This window comes from Gorilla gorilla, chromosome 20, assembly GCF_029281585.2.
Source record: "Gorilla gorilla gorilla isolate KB3781 chromosome 20, NHGRI_mGorGor1-v2.1_pri, whole genome shotgun sequence".
Taxonomy (NCBI): Eukaryota; Metazoa; Chordata; class Mammalia; order Primates; family Hominidae; genus Gorilla; species Gorilla gorilla.
This window is the reverse complement of record NC_073244.2, coordinates 58,365,288-58,379,042: the sequence shown is the minus strand read 5'-3', so window position 1 is coordinate 58,379,042 and position 13,755 is coordinate 58,365,288. Positions and strand designations below refer to the sequence as shown.

At 52.7% G+C, this 13,755-nt stretch overlaps 1 protein-coding gene across 2 annotated transcripts; it reads left to right on the top strand.

Moving 5' to 3' along the window:
- The first annotated feature begins 712 nt into the window (after positions 1-712).
- Positions 713-13,504, top strand: AP2S1 (adaptor related protein complex 2 subunit sigma 1). 2 transcript variants are annotated; one of them, XM_031004429.3, is made up of 5 exons: positions 713-900; positions 5,552-5,701; positions 12,114-12,227; positions 12,866-12,925; positions 13,117-13,504. In XM_031004429.3, the coding sequence occupies exons 1-5, from the start codon at positions 898-900 to the stop codon at positions 13,216-13,218; spliced, it is 429 nt and encodes a 142-aa protein (XP_030860289.1). In that variant the 5' UTR covers positions 713-897; the 3' UTR covers positions 13,219-13,504. The 2 variants fall into 2 exon arrangements, with proteins under 2 accessions (XP_030860289.1, XP_030860288.1); XM_031004428.2 differs by lacking the exon at positions 713-900 and adding an exon at positions 1,349-1,530.
- Positions 13,505-13,755: the final 251 nt, after the last annotated feature.

The window sequence follows — 13,755 nt, the reverse complement described above, 5'->3', positions numbered from 1 at the left end:
CAGTGGCGAGATCTGGGCTCACTGCAACCTCTGCCTCCTGGCTTCAAGTGATTCTCCTGCCTCAGCCTCCCGAGTAGCTGGGACGACAGGTGCGCACCACCATGCCTGGCTAATTTTTTGTATTTTTAGTAGAGATGGGGTTTCACCATGCTGGCCAGGCTGGTCTCGAACTCCTGACCAAGTGATTTGCCTGCCTCGGACTCCCACAGTGCTGGGATTACAGGAGTAAGCCACCGCGCCGGGCCGGTTCAAATTCATGCTTTTAAACTGTTGTCTCCCGAGGGACACACGCAACATATTTTAAGCAAAGCACTGGCCTGGTGTTGAGGTGGCTCATGCCTGTAATCCTGGTGATTTGGAAGGCTGAGGGTCGCTTGAAGCTGAGTTCGAGATCAACCTAGGCAATATATCTAGACCCCTGTCTCTATTTTTTAAAAAATTAAACAAATCACTGGATGAGGAATGGAAAGACATTTTCTAGCTCCCCAGGACAGTTTTTTAAAATTTAAAACTACTATTCCCAGCATGCCCTTCTCCCCTGGGTGGGGGGCGGGGACCTAAGAGAACTACATTTCCCTGAATGCAACGCCTGCACCGCTGGTTCTTCAGCATCTCGGGAATTGTAGTCCTCTGTAAAGATGTTTGTCCACAAATCCCAGCATGCACTTGGGATCTGACTCGTTTGGTAGGAAAAGGACTGGCTCTGACTCTTCACCCATCTTCACCCAGGCTGGCCCCATTGGTGAAACTACAACTCCCAGGGGTCTGTGCGCGAGAAGGCAGGCGGGTTTTTCTACCGGAAGTCCGCTCTAGCTCTGGGCCCTACAACTGCACCCTGAGCCGGAGCTGCCCAGTCGCCGCGGGACCGGGGCCGCTGGGGTCTGGACGGGGGTCGCCATGGTAACGGGGGAGCGCTACGCCGGGGACTGGCGGAGGGGGGGCCCACGCGTAAATAGCCGAGGCTGGATCGGGCGCTGACAAGTCCCTTCTCTGCCGCGGATGGTCTGGGTCGGGCGCGGGCTCTGGGGATTGGGACCGATCCAGGGCCGGGAAGGAGGGCACAGGGCGGTGATTCTGCGCGCGGGGGTTACCAGGGGTCTCGCGACGACGGGCATTGGGGGTGGTGTTCCAAGGGGAAAGGGCTGTGCAGGTGGGAGACGTTGTAGATGGTTGGAAGCTTTGAAACGAGAGGAAACTCGTGAGGCACAGTCTTGTGGGTAGCGAGAAGGCATTGGAGGTGAGGAGAGGGCGTCTGAAAGAGGAAGGCGCTCTGGAAGTGTGGCGGGAGCGCTGGGACAAGAACGCGAGACCTTGGAAAAGGGGAGGGAGGTTTTCTTGATGGGAGGAGTCTCTAGAGACAAGGATCTGATTGCAGGTGGAGAGGGGATGTTGAGACAGGGGCAGGAGACTGCCTGTGAGAGAGGGATGATCTCAAGAAGAGACCTGGCACAGGAAACCAAAAGGAGGCAACTGTAGGGAATGAAACTTAAGGGTCTGGGAAAGCGCTGTAAAAGGAGAGAGGACCTGGAGGTAAGATGGACACTCGGAATGAATGGGGAGCAATTGAATAGGTCTTTCCAAGAGGAGAGATCTTGTGAGGTGGGGAGTAGGCTTGAAAGTGTGAGACCTGGGGAGGAATCTTTGTTGGGGCAAAGACTCAACATTGGATTTAGGAGTGCCCCTATCCCCCAGATTGGGGCTTTGGATCTAGGAAAGGGTTCTTTGGGCTGGAAGTTGGGAAAGAAAACGAATGGGAAAGAGTGTCAGAGCGGGGGCGGAGTCTCCTCCAGGAACAGGGTCCTTGGAAGCAAAATGTGACCTTTTGAAGAAGGGAGGAAGCTTGGGAGTGGGACAAGGGATGTCACCAATAAAAAGCCCATTGAGGCCCCAAGGAGGGGAACTGAGACTGAGAAAGTGGAGGTCAAAAGGGAACAACTCCAGAGGAGGGGGATTGGAGACAGGGAAGGTTGGGGGGCATCTAGAGGGGACAGGAGAGGCGTGAGGATGCAGGGATTCAGGACGGAGGGGACTTGAGATTCCAAATGGGAAGAAAACAGGGAGAGGTATATAAGGGAATTTGGGAGTAAGAGGCAGAGTTTTTTGTCAACTCTGTGGGTTTGCTTCTAGTTCTCCTAACTGTGTGAATACGTCTCCGGCTCTGCTCCCAGGCTGTGGCTGCCTGGTGTAGGCCCCCCAACGTCCCTTCCTGCCTGGGACCCCAGCCCTGCTAAGAAGTGGTTTTCCCTGGCTCAGCAGAAGGAGTTCTTGGAAGGAGAGTGTAACATCCTGTTCCGGTCCAGTTTGGTTGGTTGGGGGAGGGAGGATAGAGTGTGTGGAGAATGAGGCTTAGGAAAGAGAGTGTACTCTCTTTCCTAAGAAAAGACTCTCAGGCTGGGGCGGTGACTCATGCCTGTAATCCCAGCACTTTGGGAGGCTGAGGCAGGCAGATCACATAAGGTCAGGAGTTCGAGACCAGCCTGGCCAACGTGGTGAGACCCCTGTCTCTACTAAAAATACAAAAATAAGCCAGGTGTGGTAGTGGATGCCTGTAATCCCAGCTACTTGGGAGGCTGAGGCAGGAGAATCGCTTGAACCCGGGAGGCGGAGGCTGCAGTGAGCCGAGATTGTGCCACTGGCCTAGGCGACAGAATGAGACTCTGTCTCAAAAAAAAAAAAAAAAAAAAAAGGCTGGGCGCAGTGACTCGCACCTGTAACCCCAGCACTTTGGGAGGCTGAGGCAGGCAGATCACAAAGTCAGGAGTTCAAGACCAGCCTGACCAACATGGTGAAACCCCATCTCTACTAAAAATACAAAAATTAGCCGGGCATGGTGGCATGCGCCTGTAATCCCAGGTACTCAGGAGGCTGAGGCAGGAGAATCGCTTGAACCTGGAGGCAGAGGTTGCAGTGAACCAAGACAGTGCCACTGCACTCCAGCCTAGGCAACAGAGTGAGACTCTGTCTCAAAACAAAAAAGAAAAGAAAAAGACAGGACTAGAGGGCTCTCTTTCCTAAGAGAGAAGGCTCCCACAAGTTGGGGTCAGGTGGTTCAGAGCAAAGCCTTTGGACTCCCACCTCTGCTTTCTGGCTGTGAGACTTCCTTTCCCTGAATCTCAGTTTCCTCATCTATAAAATGGGCATAAGCATGCCTGTCTCAGACAGAAATGGGCCCAGAGCTTCTAATGGAGTAAACTTTGGCCATGGTTTTCTGAACATCACATAATGGAAAATATAATGCTGCTAAGAGCTGGTTCTTATATAACACTTAGTACGTGCCAGTCACTGTACTATACCTCTGTGTTTTTGTTTTTGTTTTTTTGAGACAGCGTCTCGCTCTGTCACCCAGGCTGGAGAGCAATGGTGCAATGTCAGCTCACTGCAACCTCTGCCTCCTGGGTTCAAGTGATTCTCATGCCTCAGCCTCCCGAGTGCTGGGATTATAGCCACCTCCCCCCTGCCCCCCATCACACCTGGCTAATTAGTACAGATGGGGTTTCACCATGTTGGCCAAGCTGGTCTCGAACTCCTGACCTCAAGTGATCTGCCCGCCTTGGCCTCCCAAAGTGCTGGGATTACAGGTGTGAGCCACCGTGACCGGCCAGGAATATCCTTTACTCCTCACAGTAAACTCAGGCACCAAAGTGGCACCAAAGTTAAGTCATGAAAGTGGCAGATGCTTTGGAAAACGGTTTAGCAATTCCTGAGAAAGTTAAACATAGCGTTACCCTATGACCCAGCAATCTCACTCCTAGGTATATACCCAAGAGAAATGATCCATCCACACGAAAACTCATACACGAATGTTCATAGCAGTATTATTCATAATAGCCCTAAAGCAGAAACAACCCAAATGTCCGAAGTACGGCCTTATCCATCCAACAGAGGATCACTCAGCCACGGAAAGGAATTGCGGCTCTGCCGCTTGCCACCCCGCAGATGAGCCTGGAAAACGTCACGCTGAGTGAAGGAAGCCAGACACGAAAGCCACAGAGTGCATGATTCCACTCATATGCAATGTCCAGAACAGACACATCCACAGAGACAGAAAGGAGACTCGTGGCTGCCAGGCCCTGGGGGGACGGAGAGTGACTGCTAATGGGTGGGGAGTTTTTTGGGGGGAGATGATGAAAATGTTCTGGTATTAGATAGTAAATTAGATAGTGGTGATATTAGGTGGGGTGCGGTGGCTCACGCCTGATGCAGCACTTTGGGGGGATGAGGTGGGTGGATCGCTTGAGGCCAGGAGTTCGAGACCAGCCTGGACAACATGGTGAAACCCCGTCTCTACTAAAAATACAAAAAATTAGCTGGGCCTGGTGGTGGTGTGCACCTGCGGTCCCAGCTACCTGGGAGGCCTGCACCCAGGAGATGGAGGTTGCAGTGAGGCGGGATCACGCCACTGCACTCTAGCCTGGGCAACAGAGCTAGAACCTGTCTCAAAAAAAAAAAAAAAAAAAGTGGTGATTTTTACACAACTGTGAATATATACTAAGTGAATATACCAAAAACCATTTAACTGTCTACATTTTAAGTGGATGGATTTTATGGTGTGTGAATTACATTTCAATTTTATAAAAAGTTAGGAAGCAAAGAGAAAAAAAGAAGTGGCAGAGCTGAGACTTAGCCCAAAGGAGTCTGAACCTCAAACGTTTATTGAGTATCTACCACCTACCAGCCACCGAACTAAGTTTATAAACTTTTTTTTTAACCTTTAAAAAAACCCTGGCTGACTAGGCACGGTGGCCCATGCCTATAACCCCACACTTTGGGAGGCAGAGGCGGGTGGATCACCTGAGGTCAGAAGTTTGAGACCAGCCTGGCCAACATGGTGAAACCCCGTCTCTACCAAAAATACAAACATTTTCCGGGCGTGGTGGCGGGTGCCTGTAGTCCCAGCTACTCAGGACACTGAGGCAGGAGAATCGCTTGAACCTGGGAGGCGGAGGTTGCAGTGAGCCGAGATTGCGCCGTTGCACTCCAGCCTGGGTGACAGAATTAGACACTGTCTGAAAACTTAAAAATAACAAAAAATATAATGAAAAAACCACCCTGGTGAGATGAATCTTCTTGGGAGACTTGTTTTGCTGGTGAGGAAACAGGCCTAGAGGGGCAGACAAAGCAGGGCACAGTGGCTCACACCTGTAATCCCAGCAGTTTGGGAGGCCGAGGTGGGAGAATTGCTTGAGTCCAGGAGTTTGAGACCAGCAACATAGCAAGACTCTGTCTCTACAAAAAAAAAAAAAAAAAAAGAGAGAGAGAGAGAGATAAGAGGTGGTGGAGCCTGGGACTCGGGGCCCTGGAGCTGACTCCAGAGTTGGAGACTTGTGGAAGGGAAGTCACTCCACAGGGGTGCTGGAGGGACCTGGGATGAAGCGTGTGGCCAGGCCAGCCTGGCTTGGGTCTGGGGAGCAGCCGAGACTCCTGGAAGTCAGGCAGCAGGGAGGCCCTGAGCCCTATCTCCCCTCTGGGTGGATGGGTGAGGCCATTGGGCAGCGCCCAACCCGCCCTCTCTGCCTCTCTCACTTCCTCCTTCTCCTCCTGCTGCCCCCAGATCCGCTTTATCCTCATCCAGAACCGGGCAGGCAAGACGCGCCTGGCCAAGTGGTACATGCAGTTTGATGATGATGAGAAACAGAAGCTGATCGAGGAGGTGCATGCCGTGGTCACCGTCCGAGACGCCAAACACACCAACTTTGTGGAGGTGACGCCCGCTCCATGCCTCCTGCAACCCGCTGCTTCCTCGTGCCCTACTTCGCCACTCCCTGCCCAGCTTCTAGTTGCAAGAACCCCTTGGACCCTCTGTCCATCCTATATCATTCACTCAACCCGCTTTGAGCTTGCTTGCTTCTTCCCTTCCTTTATTTGTACTTTTCATTGTGAAAAATCATAAACATACAGATTAGTACAATGAAAGAAAAGTAGATTGGAGGTTCATATACCTACTACCCAGATTTAATCAGTATTAATATTTTGCCTTTTTGTTCTGCATTGTTATTAATTTTTTTTGCCTACGATTAAAAAAGAATTTTTTTTTTTTGTCAAATTTTTTTTGCTGGTGCGTTTTTCAAACTTCCTATAGAATGTTCAAACACAGAAAAGTAGAGAGAATAGGCCAGGCGCAGTGGCTCATGCCTGTAATCCCAGCACTTTGGGAAGCCAAGGTGGGAGGATTGCTTGAGCCCAGGTGTTCAAGACCAGCCTGGGCAATGTAGCAAGACCCTGTCTTTATTTTTTATTTGATTGAATTGAATTAATTAATTAATTAATTAATTTTTTTGAGACAGAGTCTTACTCTGTCACCCAGGCTGGAGTGCAGTGGCATGATCTCAGCTCACTGCAACCTCTACCTCCCAGGTTCAAGCAATTGTCCTGCCTCAGCCTCCCAAGTAGCTGGGATTACAGGCGTGCACCACAACACCAGGCTAATTTTGTATTTTTGGTAGAGACGAGGTTTCACCATGTTGGCCAGGCTGGTCTCGAACTCCTGGCCTTGTAATCCACCCTCCTCGGCCTTCCAAAGTGCTGGGATTACAGGCATGAGCCACTGCGCCTGGCCTTTTTTGCCTTTTTTTTTTTTTTTGAAATGGAGTCTGTCTCAGTCACCCAGGCTGGAGTGCAATGGGGGCAATCTTGGCTCACTGCAGCCTCCTCCAGGGTTCAAGCTATTCTCTGCCTCAGCCTCCCTAGGAGCTGGGATTACAGGTGCTCGCCACCACACTGGCTAATTTTTGTATTTTTAGTAGAGATGGGGTTTCACCATGTTGGCCAGACTGGTCTTGACCTCCTGATCTCAAGTGATCCACCCACCTTGGCCTCCCAAAGTGCTGGGATTACAGGCGTGAGCCACCACGCCTGTCCCTCTTTAAAAAATTTTTTTTGAAACAGGAGCTCATTCTGTCACCCAGGTGGGAGTGCAGTGGCACAAACATGGCTCACAGCAGCCTTGACTTCCTAGGTTCAAGCTCCCCTCCCACCTCAGCCTCCTGAGTAGCTGGGACTACAGGCTTGTGCACTACCAAGCCCAGCTAATATTTGTATTTTTGGTAGTGATGGGGTCTCACCATGTTGCCCAGGCTGGTCTCAAACTCTTGAGCTCAAGTGATCTGCCTGCCTCGGCCTCCCAAAGTGCTGGGATTACAGGCATGAGCCACTGCGCCCAGCCAGGGTGCAGGTTTAAATGGTTTGGTTAGGATGGCATTGCTGAAAAGGTGATATTGGAGCCAAGACCTGAAGGACTTGAGGGGGAGGAAGGAGCCAATGTCTGAGAGGAACATTTCAAGCCAAGGGAACAGCAAGTGCAAGTCCCTGGGGCAGGAGAATACTTAGGGCGTTCCAGGGATAGCAGGAATGCAGCCAGGAAGGGGAGGAGATGAAAGAGAGAAGATTAACAGGGTAATCTCTTGGTGCAGGGCTGCAGGGAAGACTTGGGCTCTTACTGTGAGTCAGATGGGAGCCATAGAAAAGTTGTTTTTGCTGGCCGGGCACAGTGGCTCACTCCTGTAATCCCAGCACTTTGGGAGGCCAAGGTGGGTGGATCATGAGGTCAGGAGTTCGAGACCAGCCTGACCAACATGATGAAATCTCGTCTCTACTAAAAATATAAAAATTAGCCAGGCCTGGTCGTGGGTGCCTGTAGTCCCAGCTACTCGGGAGGCTGAAGCAGGAGAATCACTTGAATCCAGGAGACAGAGGTTGCAGTGAGCCGAGATCGTGCCATTGCACTCCAGCCTGGGCAACAGAACGAGACTCCTCTCAAAAAAAAAAAAAAGAAAGGTTGTTTTTGTTTTTTGGTGTTTTTTAGAGACACAGTCTTTCTTGCTCTGTCTCCCAGGCTAGAGTACAGTGATGCAATTACAGCTCACTGTACCCTCCCAGGCTCAAGCAAGCCTCCCACCTCAGCTTTCCAAGTGGCTGGGACTACAGGCATGCACCTCCATGCCCATCTAATTTTTAAATTTTTTTTTCTTTTCAGGTGGGTTCTCACTCTGTCACCTAGGCTAGAGTGCAGTGGTGCGATCTCAGCTCACTGCAACCTCTGCCTCTAGGGGTCAAGCAATTTTACCACCTCAGCCTCCTGAGTAGCTGGGACCATTGGCATGTGCCACCAACGCCGTACTAATTTTTGTATTTTTGGTAGAGACAGGGTTTCGCCATGTTGCCCAGGCTGGTCTCGAACTCCTGAGCTCCAGCGATCCGCCCACCGCAGCTTTCCAAAGTCCTAGGATTACAGCTATGAGCGACCACGCCTGGCTAATTTTTAAATTTTTTGTAGAGATGGGGTATTGCTATGTTGTCCAGGCTGGTCTTGAACCACGGAGGGTTTTGAGCAGAGCATGGCCATTGGCCGACTTGAGGCTGCGCTATAGGGCAAGAGCAGAGAGGAGACTGCTCGGAGAGAGGTGGCTGCAGTGGTCCAGGTGGGAGATGCTGGTGACTGGACCAGCATGGAAGCCGTCGGTGTGGCCAGGAGCGTTTTAGAGGTGGACCCAGCTGAATGGCCAAGAACTGGATGTGGAATGTGAGAGAAAGCAGAGCCAGGGCGACAATTAGATTTCCCACTTGAGCCCCCGGGTAGGATGGAGCTGTCATTATCTGATATGGGCAGATGGGAAGGGCAGGCGGAGGTGAAGATCAGGAGGGAAGTGTTGGGGGTCTGGCCCCGAGTATCGTCCACATCCCAGCAGAGATGTCCAGGAAGAAGTGACGAGTCAGGGTTCTTGGAGAGAGCTGGGTAGGATATGGAAACGGCATTTCTGCACATAGAGGGAAACCGAGGCCAAGGAGCTCACCGGGGAAGTGAGGATAGACCGAGGAGAGCACCAGAGGGCCACGTCTGCAGGCAGAAAGATGAGGAGGGAGAGGAGAACCAACAGATTGGGTGTCCCAGCAGCCAGGAGAGGGACAGGGTTGGACTTACCTCTCCAGGAGGAGGTCACTGGTGGTGTCACCAAGAGCAGCAGGTGGGAAGGGGGAGAGGAACTGGGTGTTGGGTGTTCTGGCTGTGTGGGTGCCTTGCTGCTAATGTAGTGGCTGGTCCTGTGCTGAGGGCTGGGGCACGGGAGGGGTCAGTGAGGCCCAGTGATACAGGGGCAGCCGGAAAGTCCGGCTGGGCAAATGAGAATGTTACAGAGAAGGCTGACCCTCAGGTCTTGAGTTCCTCCATGCCTCCAGGATCCAGGCCCGCCCATTCATTCAGTTGTTCCTTTGTGCATGTATTCACCTAATGTTTCTGTGTGCCTCCTCTGTGATCAGCCCAGTGCTGGGTTCACAGCAGCACTGAGACAGCCTTGTGCTGCCTTGGGACTCATAGCCCAGGAAGGAACACAAGCCTGTCCTAGACAGTGACAACCAGAGTAGGCAGGGCTGGGATCGAGGAGCCTGGCTGGGGGAGGGCACCTGACCCAGCCTGGGGGTCTGGAGGGCTTCCTGGAGGGGATTTGTGAGTGAAGATCAAAGGGAGGAGTAGGCAACTGGAAGATGCGGGCTATCCCTCTTGTTATTATTATTATTATTTGAGACAGGGTCTCACTCTGTGCCCCAGGCCGGAGTGCAGTGGTGCAGTCATAGCTCACTGCAGCCTCCGCCTCCCAGGCTCAAGGGATCCTCCCACCTCAGACTCCTGAGTAGCTGGGACTACGGGGACCTGCCACCACGCCCAACTAATTTTTTTGTATGTTTTATAGAGATGGGTCTTGATATGTTGCCTAGACTGCTCTTGAACTCCTGAGACCAAGCCTTGGCCTCCCAAAGTGCTGGGATGATAGGCATGAGGCCTGGCACCTGGCCGTCTTCCAGTCTCTGTCTGACTCGCACTGTCCCGCCTCCCGCTTTCCCTTATTAGCAGCCCAGTGAGGACATTGGTCCCGCCTGAACCATCCAGGATTATCGCCCCATCTCATGCTTCTTAACTTCGTCACAAGTTGAGACTGCAGAGTGCCTTTTTGCCATATAAGGTCCCATATTCACAGGGTCTGGGATTAGGATGTGGATGTCTTTGGGGGCCATTACCTGTGACAGCCCTTTGCAGGGCAGCATGGAGGACACAGTGTGACAGCTCCAGCTTCCCCCACAGGCTCAGTCCAATGGAGAGACAGACCCATCCCCAGACAGTGGCGACCGGCAGTGGTCAGGCTGGGGCGGGGCAGGGGTGGGGCAGTGGCATGGGATGTTCAGAGGGGACACCTGCCCCAGCCTGCAGGATGAGAGAATGTGCTTCTCTGAGAGAATGTAGCTGGAGGAGAGATGGGGGTCTGCGGCAGATCCCTGAGAAGCCTCGAAATTTAAAACAGGAAGGGAGACTGGAAAGATGGAGCAGTAGCTGGAGGCGGAGGAGGGTGAGAGCCAGAAAAGCTGGATTGCAAGAAGAGAGGAGCACTGATGATCAGTGTCAGCTCATTTACCCGTGGGTTATATGTAGGCCTTACTGTAATCACACCAGAAAACATACTCAGGCTGGGCTCACGCCTGTAATCCCAGCACTTTGGGAGGCAGAGGCAGGTGGATCATCTGAGGTCAGGAGTTGGAGACCAGTCTGGCCAACATGGTGAAACCTCATCTCTACTAAAAATACAAAAATTAGCCAGGCGTGGTGGTGCACACCTGTATTCCTAGCTACTCAGGAGGCTGAGGCAGGAGAATTGCTTGAACCTGGGAGGCAGAGGTTGCAGTGAGCCAAGATTGCGCCACTGCACTCTGGCCTGGGCAACAGAGTGAGACTGTCTCAAAAAAACCAAAAAACAAAAAAAAACCCTGAAAACATGCTTGGAGTATAGCAATGAACAAGAGATTGAGCTGAAAAAATGAGTAAAAAGCTATTAGCTGGGTGTGGTGGCGCACCTGTAATCCCAGCTACTTGGGAGACTGAGGCAGGAGAATCGCTTGAACCCAGGAGGCTGAGACTGCAGTGAGCCGAGATCGCGCCACTGCTCTCCAGCCTGGGCGTCAGAGCGAGACTCAAAAAAAAAAAAAAAGCCGAAGACTGATGCTGGCACTCATAGCTGTCAGCAGGTGGCGACACACGCACACCCCAGACCTAGAGCCGCTGTTTTTTTGTGTTTTTTGAGACAGGGTCTCCCGGGCTGGAGTGCAGTGATGGGAACGTGGCTTACAGCAGCTTTGACCTCCCAGGGTCAGGTCATCTCCCCACCTCAGCCTCCCGAGTAGCTGGGACCACAGGTACACGCCGCCATACCCAGCTAAGTTTTGTACTTTTGTGTAGACGGGGTTTCACCATGTTGCCCAAGCTGGCCTGAAACTCCTGGGCTCAAGTGATCCTCTCGCCCGGCCTCCTGGAGTGCTGGGATTTTTTTTTTTTTTTTTTTTTTTTTGTAATGAACCTGACATTGAGAACATATAGAACTGAACTGGGATTTTCAGGTTTTGGCCAAAGACATTGTACTTTGCAACCCAGTATGCATATATATATCTGTCTCTGTCTACTTAACACACGCATAAAATGAGAATCCATGTCCCTGATCCTGGCATGTTTGTTCACGGTGTGTGTCTGTGTTACTATGCTGTGTATATCGCATTTCAGTGAGGGCAGGACAAGGACCCAGGATCGTCGGTGGCAGTGGTAACCCTCCTCCCCACACTGCCTATCACAGGCCTGGCATAGAGTAGCTGCTCAGGAAGTATTTGTTAAATAATTGAGTTAATTAATTCCAGGCTAAGGAATGTGACTGTCTCCAGAGGTAGCAGGAAGTCACAGAAGGGAGTGGCAAGGTTGCATGGACACTATTGAACATGTCAGGCTCCCGCCCAGCCCTGGGCTTTTGCTATCTGCTTAGAACATTCCTGCCTATCCTCCAGGTCTCAGCTCCGATACCCCCTCCTCCAGGAAGCCCTCCCTGACTCTCCAGGATCAGAGGGGGTTAGGCACCCTCTTTGGGCTCTCACAGCCCATCCTGTCCATTCTGGGGATGCCTGCCCCCGCTGCACTGTGAGCAGGGTTAGGGCTGTCTCGGTCACTGCTGTGACCCCAGCACAGGGCCAGGCACAGAGCTGAGCCTCGGGACCACGTATGGAGTGAAGGAGTGAATGTTTTGGCCCCACTCTGTCTGGCATGTTGGGTCCTGGCAAGCTCCGTTGCTGACAGCCTCTCTGTTCTGCAGTTCCGGAACTTTAAGATCATTTACCGCCGCTATGCTGGCCTCTACTTCTGCATCTGTGTGGATGTCAATGACAACAACCTGGCTTACCTGGAGGCCATTCACAACTTCGTGGAGGTAAGGTGGGGAGGCGGGCGGGCAGCCCTGGAGTGGCCCCCAAGGCCTGGGAACCCTCCCTGGTCCCTCCTGAGCCCTCCGCTCTGCAGTGACTGGGACTCTCTCTCTCCGTTTCTTTTTTTTCTTTTTCTTTTCTTTTTTTTTTTTTTTGAGACGGAGTCTTGTTCTGTCGCCCAGGCTGGAGTGCAGTGGTGCAATCTTGGCTCATTGCAGCCTCCGCCTCCCAGGTTCAAGTGATTCTCCTGCCTCAGCCTCTTGAGTAGCTGGGATTACAGGCACACGCCACGATGCCCAGCTAATTTTTGTATTTTTAGTAGAGATGGGGTTTCACCATGTTGGCCAGGCTGGTCTTGCACTCCTAACTTCAAGTCATCCTTCTGCCTTAGCCTCCCAAAGTGCTGGGATTACAGGTGTGAGCCACCGCGCCTGACCTTTTGCCATCTCTTTGCATCGATCTTTGCTTTTGTTTCTCTCTGTGTGTCTCCTTGCCTCTCTCCCTGTCGCTGTCTCTCTCTCTCCCCTGCCTCCCCCTTGGTCTCTTTTTTTTGCTGTCTCTTTCTGATGACCTTGTTCCCACCTGTGTGCGTGTGTGGCTCTCTCCCTGCCCATCTCTTACCACCTCTGCCTTCCTCTCCCAGGTCTTAAACGAATATTTCCACAATGTCTGTGAACTGGACCTGGTGTTCAACTTCTACAAGGTAGGCTCCTGGTGAAGAGGAGGCTGAAGAAGCCGGAGGAGGGGGACGGGGGGGACCCGTGGTGCACTAGCCACCCAGAGCCTCTGCTGAGGTCTGTGTCCCAGCTCGAGGGGCATCAGAGCCCCAGCTTCCAGGGTCCGGGCCAGCATCCCGGGGGGCCTCGTCTCACCCCAGGGTCTCCCCTCACATAGGTTTACACGGTCGTGGACGAGATGTTCCTGGCTGGCGAAATCCGCGAGACCAGCCAGACGAAGGTGCTGAAACAGCTGCTGATGCTACAGTCCCTGGAGTGAGGGCAGGCGAGCCCCGCCCCGGCCCCGGCCCCGGCCCCTCCTGGACTCGCCTGCTCGCTTCCCCTTCCCAGGCCCGTGGCCAACCCAGCAGTCCTTCCCTCAGCCGCCTAGGAGGAAGGGACCCAGCTGGGTCTGGGCCACAAGGGAGGACACTGCACCCCACTGCCTCTGGGCCCTGGCTGTGGGCGGAGGCCACCGTGTGTGTCCCGAGTAACCGTGCCGTTGTCGTGTGATGCCATAAGCGTGTGTGCGTGGAGTCCCCAATAAACCTGTGGTCCTGCCTGGCCTTGCTGTCTTTGAGCCCTTGCCTGTCTCCCCTGGGAACCAGATACCTAGGATGCCTTGCCTTCAGTCCATCAGTCAGTCAGTCAACAAACGCCCCTCATTGTGCTGAGCAAGGTGAGACACCCAGGTGCTCTTCAGACCTGCTCCTGCTCACCAAGGGCCCCCAGGCTGGAAGGGGTGATGGGTTTAGATTCCAGGCACTTGCTACTAAAATAACAATACTCAGCTAATGCTGAAGGGCACTCACCCTCT